Source organism: Trichoderma harzianum, assembly GCF_003025095.1.
Source record: "Trichoderma harzianum CBS 226.95 unplaced genomic scaffold M431scaffold_15, whole genome shotgun sequence".
NCBI lineage: Eukaryota > Fungi > Ascomycota > Sordariomycetes > Hypocreales > Hypocreaceae > Trichoderma > Trichoderma harzianum.
The window spans coordinates 484,042-500,211 of NW_020209263.1; the positions used below are offsets into that span (position 1 = coordinate 484,042).

The window sequence follows — 16,170 nt, forward strand, 5'->3', positions numbered from 1 at the left end:
CATCACAATACCAGGACCCATGTCAACGCCAGCGGACATCGGGGTTACCTTGGTACCTGTAGGTAGTCGTGTACTTTCCTCTACGCTCGTCGCAGCGAGGCAATAAGATTAATTGACAGTATCAAAACGTTCAAATTGGGTTATCGCAACGCTATCAGGGGGCAAATAGTAGAAGCTGGTAGATGCCTCCAGTCCTGTGGCAATACGTGCAACCAGCTGCTTATTCGATCAGCTCTGCCCAGGCTGCAGCTCGTCATCGTACGCTGTGGGCAGGTCGCCAGGGAGTTGCTGTGTGCGTGTGGGCGCTGATTAGCGACTCTGCCGGTACATACCACTGGTAGCCTGTTGCGCGTCCCCAGTTGCCTGGCGCTCTTTCAGTGGAAGTCGGCAGAAGATTCCACTGTTGGCGGCCACAGCGCAGCCTCGCCAGCGGTACCGCAGCTCAAGGGCCCCCTGCATCAACGATATTCCGCTCCGCTCAGGGCAGCGCGCGCTGTCATTGGCCCGTGCCCCTCTGCTCCGGGGGCGTGTGGGTGCCCGTGGCTACGTTTAGGCCTTGTGTGCCAGATCTATGGGAACTCTCTCTGGACACCTCTAGCTTTAACCTTCTCTCCTTCATACCATTCTCTCCCCGATTACAAGTGCAAGAATCAACTCTCCTTCTCCTCCTTCTTTCTCAGACCAGCTTTGAGGAGGTAGCATCTGCGTATTCTTTTCTTTCTTCGTTTCCTCGAGCCCCGGCCTTGGTCCTGTTCTCACCCCACATCGTCGTGAACACAGCCGTCATCCGACACCATGGCTTCTCAGCCTGAAGAGCACAAGAAGAAGGTCAACTTGACGTATGTATAGCCTCTGGAGATGATCTGGCCCAGCTATCGAGAAGGTAGAACCAGCTAACCACCTCATTTACAGCGACCCCTCCGGCGCGGAGATCAAGCATGTTTGTTCAGCCCACCTTGCTTTGCTTAGATATCCAGGGCGGGGAAACTAACTTTATCACAGGAAGATGACACCGCCACTGCCATCCTCAAGAAGAAGAAGAAGCCCAACCAGCTGATGTAGGTGCTCATCTCGAACGAACCACTCGAAATTACATACTGACACAGATCCAGGGTTACCGATGCCGTCAACGATGACAACAGCATCATTGCCCTGTCCGAGGCTACCATGGACACCCTCCAGCTCTTCCGCGGCGACACCGTCCTCGTACGAGGCAAGAAGAGAAAGGAGACAGTGCTCATCGTTCTTGCCGACGAGGAGCTTGATGAGGGAAGTGCTAGAATCAACCGAGTCGTCCGTCACAACCTCCGAGTGAAGCACGGCGATATGATTACCATTTCCCCTTGCCCCGATATCAAATATGTGAGTACCCTGGATACCAACCACCTTCACGAAACAGCACATCTGACTGTTACAATTAGGCCAAGCGAATTGCTGTGCTCCCCATTGCCGACACTGTCGAGGGCCTCACTGGCTCCCTTTTCGATGTTTTCCTTGCCCCATACTTCCGCGAAGCCTACCGACCAGTCAAGCAGGGTGACCTGTTCATCGTCCGTGGTGGCATGAGGCAAGTCGAGTTCAAGGTTGTCGAGGTGGATCCTCCGGAATATGGTATCGTGGCTCAGGATACCGTCATTCACTGTGAGGGTGAGCCTATCCAGCGAGACGAGGAGGAGAACAACCTGAACGAGGTTGGCTATGACGACATCGGTGGATGCCGCAAGCAGATGGCCCAGATCCGAGAAATGGTTGAGCTTCCTCTCCGCCATCCTCAGCTCTTCAAGTCCATTGGTATCAAGCCGCCTCGAGGTGTCTTGCTCTACGGTCCTCCTGGTACCGGTAAGACTCTCATGGCTCGTGCCGTTGCCAACGAAACTGGCGCTTTCTTCTTCCTCATCAATGGTCCTGAGATCATGTCCAAAATGGCTGGTGAATCCGAGTCGAACCTGCGAAAGGCCTTTGAGGAGGCTGAGAAGAACTCACCCGCCATCATCTTCATCGATGAAATCGATTCCATCGCCCCCAAGCGAGACAAGACCAACGGTGAAGTTGAGCGCCGTGTTGTGTCTCAGCTCCTTACCCTCATGGACGGCATGAAGGCTCGCTCCAACGTTGTCGTCATGGCCGCCACCAACCGACCCAACTCCATTGACCCGGCTCTGCGACGATTCGGTCGTTTCGACCGTGAGGTGGACATTGGTATCCCCGACCCAACTGGCCGTCTGGAGATTCTCCAGATCCACACCAAGAACATGAAGTTGGCCGATGACGTCGACCTGGAGCAGATTGCTGCCGAGACCCACGGTTACGTCGGTTCTGATGTTGCCGCCCTCTGCTCTGAGGCTGCTATGCAGCAGATTCGTGAGAAGATGGATCTCATTGACCTCGACGAGGACACCATTGATGCCGAAGTCTTGGACTCCCTTGGTGTCACCATGGAGAACTTCCGATTCGCCCTGGGCGTGTCCAACCCCTCTGCTCTCCGCGAGGTCGCAGTTGTGGAAGTCCCCAACGTCCGCTGGGAGGATATCGGTGGTCTGGAGGAAGTCAAGCAGGACCTCAGAGAGAGCGTCCAGTACCCCGTCGACCACCCCGAAAAGTTCCTCAAGTTTGGTCTCTCCCCATCCCGAGGTGTCCTCTTCTACGGACCTCCTGGTACCGGTAAGACAATGTTGGCCAAGGCTGTCGCCAACGAGTGTGCTGCCAACTTCATCTCCGTCAAGGGACCTGAGCTGCTCAGCATGTGGTTCGGTGAATCTGAGAGCAACATCAGAGACATCTTCGACAAGGCCCGAGCGGCTGCTCCTTGCGTCGTCTTCCTCGATGAGTTGGATTCCATTGCCAAGGCTCGTGGTGGCTCTGTGGGTGATGCTGGCGGTGCCTCTGACCGAGTTGTCAACCAGCTTCTGACTGGTAAGTATTCCGCCACTGGCGCCCTAGAGAAATAATATGTGAATATTCGTGCTAACCAATGTCATAGAAATGGACGGTATGACTTCCAAGAAGAACGTTTTCGTCATCGGTGCTACCAACAGACCCGAGCAGCTCGACCCTGCTCTCTGCCGTCCTGGTCGTCTGGACTCGCTCATCTATGTGCCTCTTCCTGATGAGCCTGGCCGTCTTGGTATCCTTAAGGCTCAGCTGCGCAAGACTCCTGTCGCTGCCGACGTTGACCTCGGCTACATCGCTGCCAAGTCTCACGGCTTCTCTGGTGCCGATCTGGGATTCATCACCCAGCGCGCCGTCAAGATTGCCATCAAGGAGGCCATCACAGCAGACATTGAGCGTACAAAGGCTCGTGAGGCCGCTGGAGACAATATGGATGTTGACGAGGAGGCTGAGGACCCTGTTCCTGAGCTGACCAAGGCCCACTTCGAGGAGGCCATGCAGATGGCTCGCCGATCCGTCAGCGATGTCGAGATCCGCAGATATGAGGCCTTTGCCCAGCAGATGAAGAACGCTGGACCTGGTGCCTACTTCAAGTTCCCTGACGGAGCTGAGGGTGGTGCTGGCGGCGACGCTGGCAACGCCTTTGGCGATGCCGGCAACGATGACGATCTCTACGACTAAAGTATGGCGGCCATGGGCAATAAAGAAACAGCACCCTGGATCCCTTGTATTTGAAAGGAAAAAAGAAATATAAAAAAATAGCTTCCTCCTACATCTGCATCCATCAGCCCGAAGTTGGTCGGGTAGGAGTCTAATTCACGGCATCGGGTGGCACACTATTTCGACCCGGGAGGGCGGTAGAATGATTAGAGTTGCAGAAGAGCGAAGGGGAGATTAGCTCAGGGTGTGGCGTTACAGACTAAGCCATCAAGACATTCCCAGGACACGAAATTCAGTTGAGGATCGGTGACTACTGGGATCTAGGACCACAAGATTAGGGTTACGTTAGCTTGATAGACGAATGCAATTGATTTGGTAAACATTAAAAGACACTGCCTCTGTGATTGAATCTTGTGTGGGAATCTACGAGGTTTGCTAACTATTTGTATGTATATAAGTAGTATCCTGCTAGAGATGGGAGCTTCTCAGGTATTAAGTCAAATCGGATGAGTGTGAAGCATCTGGATTGTTTGACCAGGGAAGCTGGATTATTTCGTAAAAGCTAGTATGGCTCTGAACAAACTTATATAGTTGCATGGCCGGTATCATATTTCCTCATACGCGCCTTGATAGCTCATTTCGTATATAACGTACCATGCTCCTTCAACTTGTGCGAAAAAAAGAAGAAGGCGAAGGAAGAAGAAAAAGCAACTATGTCCCCCAAACCCGTCCCCTTATCTATATCACAGTATAATCAAGCAAGAAAAGCAAGAAAGAGCATTTGTTAAAAAAGGAAAGAAAAGTGAAGTGACAAAAAACTATTCCGAACGTGCGCGCCCTGTTTTAAATATGCCTTGGCGAGGTGTCTTTGCGGCCGATGATGGCGAGACACGCTTCTTTGTCGAGGATGGAGGTTGAGGAGGAGGAGGGGGAAGAGGAGGAGGGAAAATGCAAGAAGGAGGAGAAAGGGGTAAAGAAGGCTGCTAGCCGCTGCCCTTCTCCTCGATCTCGACGACAGCGTCGAGGCTTTCCCTCGTGATGCGGAGGGCCTCTTCTATTACGGAGGTGGGGATGGCGAGGGGCAGCTTTTCGGAGGCGCCGTTTGTCTTCTTGGTGTCGCCGTTGCCGTTCGTTGTCGCGGACGACTTGCCGTTTGCGCTGGATGTGGATGATGATGATGATGATGTGGATGGCTGGCCCTCGCGGACGTCGTCGAGGACGCGGCGGAGGAGGGCGGGGAAAGTGGTGACTTCGCCGGAGCGGAGGAGGGTCAGGGCGTGGTTCTGGATGGCGGTGGGCCAGTTGGAGGAGTTGGAGTTGAGGGCGTGGAGGAGGGCTTCTTGGATTCTACACGGTTGGGGCATGTTAGCGAACTGCTTTCGGGGGGGACGAGGAGGAGGGAGAAGAAGAAGAAGAAGGGTGGTGACGGCACTGACTTGGTAACGTGGCCGTCTTTCAGCAGGATTGTGTTGATTTGCGATCGCAAGTCTGGGTCTAGCGTCGCGGGGGTGTAATTTGCTGCCGAGGGCGGCACCTTGACGGGTGTAGATGGTCGCTGGGACATGATGGCTGAGATTGGTGTGTGGCGGTTCAGTCGAGAAGGAAGAAGTTAAGGTGGCGCAATGCAGAGCAAAAGGTGATGTGAAAAGGTATTAGTTGGAGGGAGTGAGGCGGTAGAGCCTTCCGAAGGAGTATCCTCGAGGTGGATGACTTTTGTTTGGAGTTGTAGATGGAGGCAAGATACGGGAGGCTGCCGGTGGATGGTGTTGAAACTTGGAGAAGAAACGGGGTTTGTTCTCTCTTCTCGCTTTGGGCAACTGTGGTTATCAGAAGAGACATTAGCAAACCAATCAATGAGCCAATAAAAACAGTAGCATGAAGAAGAAGAAACAAAAAGGAAGAAAAAGGCAATAGGCAAAGATGACACCGCAATGGCTTACCTCGTTCACCAGGGCGATGGCGGAACAGACGCAGCTTTCCACTTCACAGTCCCAACACCACTCCAGCGCGCCAGACGGAGCAAGACGGCAGCATACAAAACCGTCCTCAGGCCAAACAGAAAAGCGAAAGCGAGGAAAAGAAATTGGCCAATGGACGAGGGGGAAAGGCGGGGGGTTGCAAATCGAGCCTTGGGAAAGCAGAAAGTCGGAAACGAGGCTGAGGCTGCCAATGTGCGTTTGCGTCTGTGCAAAGCTGACGGGATGGAGATGCGGCCGGCGGGAGGAGCTTTTGGTTGCGTGCCCAAAGGCGTCTGGGTCCGTGATAGGCTCTCTTGCTTAGTACTGGAGAGGCATCGTGTGGCTGGGTGTGTGGCGGGGAGGGTTAGATAAGCTGTTAAGCCGCAAGGCTGAGGTGGAGTCCGAGTCAATGGGGTCGATGGAGCTGGTTGGCTGGAGGCGGGGGGGAGTCGAATCAGTATGTAGATTCTTTGAAATGGGGTTGGCTTTGGATATTTCTATCTATCTTTGAACACGTGGGAGAAAAATATCTCGCAAGGGCTGGCTGGATTCGGTGCTTTACGTTGCTTGTATTTTGTACGGATCTCTAGTCACGACCAAGTGACCGTTAAACCAGCCACGAGACAGTTCACTGTGCCGTGATATCTCGGTGAGGGTGCTAGTAACATGACTCTCGTTCTCCCGGGATTGATGGCGTATCTATTCAGGCCTTGAATGATTTGGAGATATATACTACCAGTGCCTCTCCTCTGGTAATTTACTTACTTTCTTGATACTTCTCTCATGCCTATTGCGTCATCCATGACTTTGAAAACGTCCTTATATGCTTGTAAGGGCATCTAGATTCGTCTAATGGGGCTCATGACAAGCCCAGATTGAGCAGCTTTCAGTTCAGCTCAGACGAACTGGAAAAGGACAAATCTCCTTTGGCATCTTCGCATTTAATGAAGTATCGTATTACTTCCTTTCACTGTGTCCTCCCGGGGTTTCATATCTTGGGGTCTTTGGCATAGATTCCGTCTGGACGTTTGTTATCGAAACTTTCATCTGCCGTGCTTGATGACTTCTGCCTCTAATATATCTCAAAGGCAACATATAGTTTGCTTCTAGGCGTCTTATGCAAAGGCTGGACATAATGATTCATTGAGCCACCTGTCACAACTCATATGCTAGTCTAAAAGAAACGAGGTTAAAGATGGACTCCCTATGGCCGGCTTCAGAAGCATCACCGCTAGCCAGTCCGAAGTGCTAGTTGAAGAAGGACACGCTATAGCGTTACGAAGATGACTCTCTCGCAACGACCAGAGATACCTTGAATGGAAAAGGCTGCTTCGTCGGAGGATGGGCCTACAGTTCTCTCGTATCTGCTACCATGTCTAAATTGGCCTTCACCGTCGGCTGTAGTTGTTTATCAACAAAATTATATGGGTTAACACCTTTGATAACATCTTCTACGAACTTTGAGGCTCATATGTCTCTATTATGGCAGAGCAATGGAACCAGATACCGACATTGACGTTGTCTCATGGCATTTACTGTGATGCTTGATAATCAAGACGAGATCGGTATCTTTAAACTTGATTCGGCGTGTACTGGTCCTTCGCAAGAGCACCATTACCTTGTGGTTCTCAAGTCATTTTACTGCTTGTTCATTGTTAGTTTATCACCAGTGCAATGGTAGCAAGCAATTAGTAGCAAAGACACCAGCCACTTCTAGCTCGTTGCGAGGCGGTAAGAGTCTGGGTTGGGGTTGGCCCTTTCGCTGTGTACCTTGTCAGACTACCAATCCCAATAGCAGGCAAGCACAAGTACCGGCCCGCCATGGCCGGAGGTTGGTTCGGAAAAGCCAGGTTTGCGTATCGCTGGCCAATGGCGGGTTTTCCTATCCAGTAGTAGTACCAATTCGATTCAGAGAGCGGAGAATGTTGCACGAACATGAATAACGGTCTTTCCCTTGCACCCGTGCCGCCAGACCGGAGAGAAAGTGAGACATATTTGTATAGCTACTTGCCTAGGCGGGAAACATACCAATATGCCCCCCTACGGAGTATAGAGTACGGAGTACAGACGGCCGGTTTTCACTGTCTCAGCTTGTCACAATCTGGGTTGCGCCTTGCGTCGCGCCGGCGAGCTTAGCTGCAGCAGAAAAGTTATCTCTCTGCAGGACTCGACTGATCTCGGGGAATCAATGCCGCGATGTCTATACCCGTTCTAGACCTGCAAAAAGCAAAGCCCTCTTGTTCCCTTGGGAGAAGGGAGGAGAATAGCCTCATTGATTCGTCAAAAGCGGCCAATCAGAGTTGCTTCCCATCGCGAGGGTTGCAAATGGACAAATCAGAGCTAATGTACTTGTACGCCCCAAAGCCGCTGAAAAATATACCGTATACGCGTGACTTGGTTTGATACCGGTATCATGTCGTGTGTGGGCGAGAACTGTGCTTTCCCACACCATTTCGAATTGTGGGTGGAGAGGTGTCAGTGTATGAATGGGAATACTCAGGGAGCCCGAGATAACTTTTGGATGCAAAAGAGGGAGCAAAAAATGGCATTCGACGTTGGTGAGTGCCCAACTGCTAGCATCCTGAACTTTGTTGAGGAGATGTGTGTGTGTGATTGAAAAAAAGGAAATATGTTCCACAAATGGGCCTCGATGAAATTTCGTGCCAACACGCCTAACCACATGATGGACGCGGGAAGTATAACCATGCCGGTATCCAAATCAACCACTGAGCCATGTGATTTTGCAAATTCAACGACGAGTATAAACCGATATAGTCTTCGTCTTGGGTTGAGAGAGTTCAGCCGTTGTATCACAAAAAGCTTGACCATATCGGAAGACCAGGGGGCGACGATCCGAAGGCCTGGTACTACACACCAAGCTGCGGGGGAGCAATGCCAAGACAATTAACTACTTAAAGGCAGGAAAAGAGATCCCGTCGAGAGAATAACTCGGTGTAGCAGATGGTTTTGGGATGTATGACGTGCTCTGTCCTTGATGGCTGATCCCGCTGACTCTCACCCGTAATTGGAAGACATGGTGGCTTGCGAGCTGGACTGCATTTGTGAACTGTCATTTGGATAATAATGCCATGTATCCGAGTGTAGAAGCCGAGAGAAGAAGAAAGCCCCCGTCTCAGTGGCTTGAACAAAGATAAAAAAAGAAATTGAGACTGGGGCAAGCAGTACGCTTTTGCAACTTCCAACATGATCGGGTTCCAAGGCTCAAATGCCTGGCAAGGTTAAATCCCATGACCCACAATATGCAACATGAGCAGGCAGCTACTCAGTAGTGGGATTTGTTGTACAAACAATAGTGGGCTTGTCATTGTTGTGTGTGTATTTTCGGAGGAAAGGGAGCTGGATAATAAGATTCTGAGAGACGGAGAGAGTGCATACTCGTATATGGCCGAGATGATTTGATGTAGGCCAGGTGGTTGCTTATACACACCATGAGCAATGACGAAGCGATGGAGTAGATGCAATGTGTGTAAGAGACAGGCCTGTCTAGAATGATCATCTTGAGATGTGCAGCTGTGCTTAGTAGCTTCTGCGAGATTGCTGGGGGAGAGGCGGTCGCTCTCTGAGCCGTTTAGCAAAGACGAGGCCTTTGAAAAACCGGGCTGACCGGCTGCAGCTATGCCCGACGCATGTCAAGACAGGCACTAGGACATCTCACCAGCCGGGTTTCTCTGCTTCGGTCGCTATCCCTCACAGGTCATGGCGTGACCGTCGGTATCAAGGTTCAGCGAAACACTGCTTTTCCCAGGCCGAAATCCAGACACACAACGCCGGCTACGTTGATGCTGTGGCTGAAGCTCACTGAACACGACCCTGATAGTAGTATAGCATTGTTGTGAATATAATCATTTTGCCAATTACCTGCTCCACTGCTCCGGAGCAGTAGCTGGAACCCGATGATGACACAGGGCCATAGCATGATATGCAACTCAGCCCATGCTATGTGCTTGTGCCTGGCGAGCTGGACGGTCCCCAAAGTTTTCGTTGAACAGCGGTGACGACAACAGGTGGCATTTGATGCTCAGCGTATGGAGGCAGGGAGGGGAGAGGCGGCCATGGCTCCTGCAAGGTTAGGTTGACCGGCTGACCGGGGTTGTTTGCAGGGGATGGAATTGGATGCTTTTTCATGCAGCTGGGACAGCGAGTGAAACATGTCGCAACCCGGTCAATGGAATGGCAATCGACAGGTGAGACAGACAAATGGCTGAGGGGGCTGCAGTCCACCGGGCAATTGGACATGAAGCTGTCCAGATGGCCTTTTCCCCACCCTCACTTATGCGGCGGTCGAGCTTCTCTTCTCGCAGAGGAAGCAAGGATTCCATGATGAGCGGAAAGCAGCCTCTGCGCTGGACGAATTGCGTAGGTGTCTATTGGCCATTAGCACGAACCAAGCAAGTCTGGACCCGACAGCTCATAGAATACGGCGGTGGGACGAACGCGGGAGCTTGTGGAAGAGCTTCTCAAGAGCCCAAAGGATGGATGAGGTGTCGAGGTAATGAAGTTTAGTTTAGCCTGAGGCTGCATCCGAGTTAGAGCTCCGGGAATCTTTTGCCCAGGAAGTTAAGGTAGTCCAGAGTACTCGTACAGTACAGCCAGAGGTACATGTCAGAGTAGCAGATACGGCACAGAGCGCCAAGTCCCTTGACGAGACCGGCAGGAAGCCCTCGTGGTTGCGGATACCTCAAGGTCGCTTCCTAGGACGGATGCTACCAGGAAGGAACCCCCGTACCGCAGCCCTTGCGCGCTAATTTTGGCAAGAGAAACATGCACCCTCCCTTCCCCATACTTGCCGGTAGTATTCCGTCCTTGGTGCGATTATAAAGGTGGCAGGCGTATCCATCCTCGGCCCTTGCCTGGTAAGAGGAGATCGGTATGGAGTACGTGACAGGTACTCGGAGCGCAATGCGGGCACCGGCGTAGTTAATGCTCTTCTAGGAGTAGCTATCTGGTCAACGGAAAACAAGGTGACATTGGATGCGTCTTCGTACTCGTATGGCTGACGGCTGTCAACCATGCCGAGGGCTGGGCCGGTGAAGGAATCTGTCAAGTACTATGTATGTAGGTAGGCAGGGAGCATTTCAAGCACGTTTTGTAGCAGCAAGTTCTTCATTTGAAATAAACCATCAACGGAGATAAACGATAGATGGGAGTTGCATTCAGGTCTATGGCGAGGCCGACGAGAGGCTCAAGTCCTCAAGAGTACAGTAGGTAAGCTGCAGGTGCGCTCCTCGAGGTAGGTAGACGGCAAGTTTAGGGAACCTGGAGGCTGTTAGTTTCTATACCTTGCGCGTTGGGAGAGAAAATTTTTCTCTCAACCATGGCCTTGCATATGGCCAGGATTCATCTCGACGCCCATATATGTACTACTCCGTCCGACTTGTATCAGAAGGGCGTCGCTCGCGTTACACAGCTCCAGGCCATGGACATTTTCGGCATCGCCTATTCTCGAGCACTTTGTGGAAACATGGAATCCCGCATCCCTGTGAGCTTTTTGTCTGTGTTGTGGGAGAAACCGGGAGTGCCGAATGGCCAGGTCGATTAACACCGGCCGGAGTGCATCCATCTATGAGTTGGCAAGGCCTCCGAGACACGCGCCGTTCGCCGACCGCTATTGCATCCCAATTATCTTCCATTTCCCTCTCCCTTTCTCGCTAGGTTTGTGCTAGCTGCCGAGCCCGTTCTCCTCCCCCTTTTGGGCAACGATGGCTTCACTGCTGCTCCAGGTAGTATTGCCGAGCGATGACGATCTTCATCGAGGCTACTCCGTAATTGTGTTTGTCTTGTCTACAGTTGTTGGAGCTTTCATGCCGCTAGAAGAAGCTCCTGGAACGGCCAGTAAGGTTTTAGCGCCGGGTTGGCTCTTATTGGACAAGTGCCATATGCTCCCTTCTTACACGAAGAACGATGCTATTCTAAGAAGCCTTGAGCCCAATCAAATACCTTGACTATTATCTATTATGGAGGAAAATGATTGAGAACATCCTCGTCCAGCTACTGACGGACCGATGTCAGATTGCCGCGGTAATTCGGCGATGCAACCAGTGTGACGCCCTGGGGTCTCTCTTCTCTCTCAACATCGAGCTGCCTGCCAGTGACGTACGAGTGCTCGTGGCTCCCATGTTCGAGTGGCCAGCTCATTCGACTGGTCTTCAAAGCGCAGCATGGACCAGTCACTGGTTTTACATACGTGTTGGGCTCTCCTGCGTGAGTTTGGACTCTGGACTCCTCCGTCGACGCTGAGCAATAAGACGGCGGCTGCTGCTCGCGCTTTGGACTGCCACACCGCGAATTGCATATGGTCTTGCATTGGTATGCATTACGGGGCACCACCACAGCAATGCAGGTAGCAGGCGGTGAATAAGTTAGGTTGTTACATTTTGAGCGCAGGCTGGAGCTCGCGCATTTCCGACTGACGTCTTGTTCTCGTCACGAATGCTTCTAGATGCTCGAGCTGGAGCCAGCTCACCCTTCAACCCTTGGCCAACAGGCGCGGTCCCCGCCCGGGGAGGAATTGGATGGGTACGCGCATACCGTCACCGAGCAGCAAGCAGTGCTAACATGGCTGCTAGCATGATTCGTTGGTCGGCAAAAGCGACAGCTCACTTCTTTGTTGCTTTCCAGGCGGACGGAGACAAAGGAGAAGCAGAGGCCCGGATATGGACCAAGCTCCACAGCAGCCCTACCATTACCCTTCCGTGCCTGTTGGCACAAACAATCTCCAACAAGTCCTCGAGCAACAAGCATGCCCCGATTGACTTTAATAACAAACACTAAGCCAAACAAGCATCATGGCTCCTTCGGGCTAGTCACAGGAAGGCCATTAGCCTGTTCTCTCTTCTCTCAATCGTGCGACCCGGAAGCTGGGGACCTGCAGTAGGTAGGAGGAGCCGACTACTGTAGGGCCTAGTAGCCTGTTCGAGTCTTGGCCGGAGCCCATTCGAGCTCGTACGTGGACCGCTCACAATCAAGAATGGAGGAATCGTACCCGTATGGAGCGGTGCTGAGCAGTGCTACTGGCCGTCCAAGTACGAGTATTACGGCGTCTGCAAGCTATGGCCGCCTGTGGGTGGGAGCAAAGACGGCACGTCCCAGCACACACCTCCGGCTGGGCGGTACACATATACGAGCGGCGCGGTGCTACTGGATCTTGAATGTCAGGCCGCAGAGCGTCTCCTGCACCCTTGCCACCCCTTGTTGGATACCCCACACGTGCAGATGCAGACTCTTGGGTGTCCAAGTACCCGTTCGAGCAATGGTACAGCTGGAATTCGAGAGATACGGACAGGCGGAAAGAGAAGGAAAGTGGTAGGGAGACTGTGTATGCTTCTTTGGCGGAGTACCCTCGGTCATAAAGGTGGATTGCTCTTCTCTGCACCCCCTCTTACGGCAGATGTTGAGATCAAGCATCTTTGTGTGGTGTTGACATATTTTTTCTTCCTGTACACTACCGATTACGAAGTACCATCGAACCAACAGCTTGATGCACAAGCATGGGTCCATTTGTTTCTGCCAATGCCGAGCTCGAAGGGCTAGGGGCACTGCATCGACAGCGGCCTGGGAACAGGGTCTGTCCAATCGGCTGGGACTGAAATACCCGCCTCGCTTTTCCCTTGCGAGAGGAAGTCATTCCAACAAGAGGCAATATCGTGTTCCCCTCCAACTTCCCGACAGTGTTGGGCTCGGGGTTCTCGGCCGGAGACTGGGCAATAAAGGGTCCATTAAGGCAGCGAGGCGTACAAGATGCACACGCACGCGGCACACTCGCATTCAATGGCATGGATTTTGCAGGCCGGTACATGAACTGTCCCAAGGTCTCGACGACTCTATGCATCTGCACATACTATCGACGAGCAGCAGCTAGGCCTGCCGCGCATGGTGGGCGGCGCAATTCACATGTAAGTCCATGTAAGTGTGTGCTGCATTGGAAAACCGCATGTAACTCGTACTGGGACAGGTATGAGGAGCTACATACATGCGAGGTAGACATGCGGCGGGCGCAAGGCCGACACGTACAAAGGATTCATGTCCTGGCCAATGGCCGCCAGATGCTGGAAGCTGGGCAATCGAGAATACAGGCAGTAATATCTTACTGCTCACATCAATGAGTAACAATTGACTGATGAGGCACGCACTAGCAATACTCTGCGATTTGATTTGCCTAGCGGTTCCGGGAGGCAGCTTACCTCACTGGTGCCTCGTAAAAAGCTGGAAATCGGCGTCACACACACACAGCTCTGACCGCAGCTCCGAATTTGAGGGAACGAGGCGCACTGAAGGCGGCCAAACAGAGCGCCTCTTAGCTGTCACCACCTCCTTGCAAACCACCACGACAGCTGCCGCCGCCACACCCTCTTTGATCCTCTTAATCTAACTACATGTACGAGTATATACGAATACAGGCAGGTATGCAGCGCCTCGGGCGTTGCTCGTACGAGTACGGAGCCTTACAACTTGTTATAGGGACGTACGAGAATGGCTCATAACGTGCAACCAGCGGCATCATCGTATAGATGCTTGGCACTGGAAGCACGGGCATCGAAACCTGCGATCCGTTGCCAACCGCCGCCGCCGCCGCCACGTTTCACGCTCCCTTGCTGAGGCTCGTATGACAAGCATGCGGATCGCGGGGCTTGTTCCGATTAGATCCCGATTCAAAGCGCCTGGGGGCGTGCTGCATTCGCTTGAAACACGGCCCATCTGAGCGTCGCCTTGCCTAACCATGACTTGTTACAGGAGGCTACGGTACAGATCACAGCTTGACGGAGCGCAAGATGAACAGTGCAGAGAGATGCCACGAATGCAGCGCATGCGGCCGTTGGGAGTAGCACTCGTGCCCGTTTTTGATATTGCCGATTTCCCCAGTTATTCCCAGTTATTCTTGGGGTGTTGTTGGCAAGGCCATGTCGGCCATTTGAGAGGCGTACAGTAGCAGCGCCTGATTAAAGGCAGAATCGTCACTCGTCGGCTAGATGTGTGTGTCCAGGATACAAGTGCCTTGCCTTTGCAGCAGCTTGCCCAATTGGCGCGGCATCCATGTCTAATCAAGGGCATCGCTTAATTGTCACAGCATGCAGTGATAATCGCCGCAACGGCGGCTGCAGGAATGCGCAATTAAACCGGCTCGGCTGGCGGCAGAAGCTCAAGGCACATACGCATAAGGACGAGTATAGGTAGATAGGCAAAGCGGCCGCGCGGACTTTTCCCTGTTTCTTGTGTCTTTTCCCAGAGCTCCTCGTCACCGCTTCAAACCCAAACCCAAATGTTGCCCAACGGCGGCCAGCCGACTTGTCTGATGGGCATCTGGAGCAGGTTGCTCCTACGTGGACGAAGCGAGAGGGTAACACCACATGGATAGCAAATGCTGCAACTTTGCGCTGGCATCACTTGAAGCCTATCCCGTTTGACTGACGGCAAGCGAGCTGCAGCTCCGAGTGGTCCTTGTTGTGTTTGTTGGCCACCCACAACGGGATCTCGAACGAGACAAGGACAAAACACATCCACCTCGCCCTACGTCTTTTTAGCTTGGGTACCTAGAGTACCTTGTCTGTATGAGCATGAGTATGAGCATGAGCAGCATACCCCAAATAACTTTAATATTCTGGCGTATGAGTAGTACGCAGCAGCAGTTGGGGAGTGAGGTGCATATGCCACAGACTGACGAGCTTGAGCAATGGCAGCTCCAGCCCCATGCCCACAGCTCTAGATGCAGGCAGCTCCGAGCTTCCCCTCACCTCACACCATCTAGCAATAACCCCGGCTCCGATTCCTTGGGTTTCGGGGCGGAGAAACGAGCCAAAGGAACGAAGCAAACAAGGCGGTTGGCGGGCCATGGCAGCTTCTTCTTCCAGGGGTGGGCAGCACGGTTGGCGTTGGTCGGGCAGGGCTGCCTCTGGTTGCCTCTGGCTGATGGATAATCGAACGAACTAGACTCGTCAGTTAATCAATTCGTGAATCAAGCTGCCGTCCCGTTTGCCAGCAGAGCCGTCACCCTCCTCCTCGCACTGCCGCGGGACTCGGGAGGGTGCGCGTCTTTGTGTCTTCCATTGTCTTATGTGGCAGCTTGAGGGACGGACGCGTTGCTGAGTCTGACGAGAGCACGTCAAACTGTCCCATTGCTTAGCTTGGACGGGGGAGCCAAGGCTACATGCGCAGGGCTCCAGCTATTAATATCAATTCAATTAGCACCGTCGAGGGGCCGTAACTTTCGATAAGCAGCTGGTAGCTTGGTGTTGCGATGCCTTAGTGCCGTGCCTTGGGCGATAGGTCGAGATAGCGCCAAGCTGGCCGCAACCGACTATTCCAAAACACTCAATAAGTGCGGAGAGGCCCTGCGGAGGAGAGGCCCATAGCATAGCTGCGAGAGGCCGTATAGTAGAGTAGCAGCGTCAATTCATCAATTCGATATGGATAGTATTGATCCATTGCCCCTCAATCCCTGTTGTGTGCTGTGGCCATGCCCTGCTGTGTTGCGGGTGGCTTTTTTTCGCCACTGCATTTGCTGGGCCTTCTGACCACACCCTCATGTCAGCTGGTGTGCGGTGCGGCGGCTAGCCCACCAGACCACCCTGTGCCGGAGACGCACAGCGCTAGGCCCAACTGCATGCGGCCCTCTGCAGCAGACGCTACAGCGCTACAGTGGTCATGG

At 52.9% G+C, this 16,170-nt stretch overlaps 4 protein-coding genes across 4 annotated transcripts; 3 read left to right on the forward strand and 1 right to left on the reverse strand.

Annotated features, from left to right (window-relative positions):
- The first annotated feature begins 491 nt into the window (after positions 1-491).
- Positions 492-3,885, forward strand: M431DRAFT_124992 (hypothetical protein). Its single transcript, XM_024912229.1, has 6 exons — positions 492-839; positions 913-940; positions 1,003-1,058; positions 1,113-1,362; positions 1,422-2,913; positions 2,981-3,885. Exons 1-6 carry the CDS (start codon positions 796-798, stop codon positions 3,568-3,570), a joined length of 2,460 nt encoding a protein of 819 aa, XP_024769844.1. The 5' UTR covers positions 492-795; the 3' UTR covers positions 3,571-3,885.
- Positions 3,886-4,532: 647 nt separating this feature from the next.
- Positions 4,533-5,113, reverse strand: M431DRAFT_9445 (hypothetical protein; the record flags this gene model as incomplete). Its single annotated transcript, XM_024924587.1, has 2 exons — positions 4,533-4,896; positions 4,986-5,113. 2 exons carry the CDS (start codon positions 5,111-5,113, stop codon positions 4,533-4,535), a joined length of 492 nt encoding a protein of 163 aa, XP_024769845.1.
- A 5,729-nt stretch (positions 5,114-10,842) lies between these two features.
- Positions 10,843-11,872, forward strand: M431DRAFT_499618 (hypothetical protein; the record flags this gene model as incomplete). Its single annotated transcript, XM_024917817.1, has 4 exons — positions 10,843-11,007; positions 11,249-11,307; positions 11,489-11,581; positions 11,686-11,872. 4 exons carry the CDS (start codon positions 10,843-10,845, stop codon positions 11,870-11,872), a joined length of 504 nt encoding a protein of 167 aa, XP_024769846.1.
- A 1,658-nt stretch (positions 11,873-13,530) lies between these two features.
- On the forward strand, positions 13,531-13,989 carry M431DRAFT_262220 (hypothetical protein). Its single transcript, XM_024913878.1, has 2 exons — positions 13,531-13,928; positions 13,986-13,989. Exon 1 carries the CDS (start codon positions 13,645-13,647, stop codon positions 13,894-13,896), a length of 252 nt encoding a protein of 83 aa, XP_024769847.1. The 5' UTR covers positions 13,531-13,644; the 3' UTR covers positions 13,897-13,928; positions 13,986-13,989.
- The last annotated feature ends 2,181 nt before the right edge of the window (positions 13,990-16,170 follow it).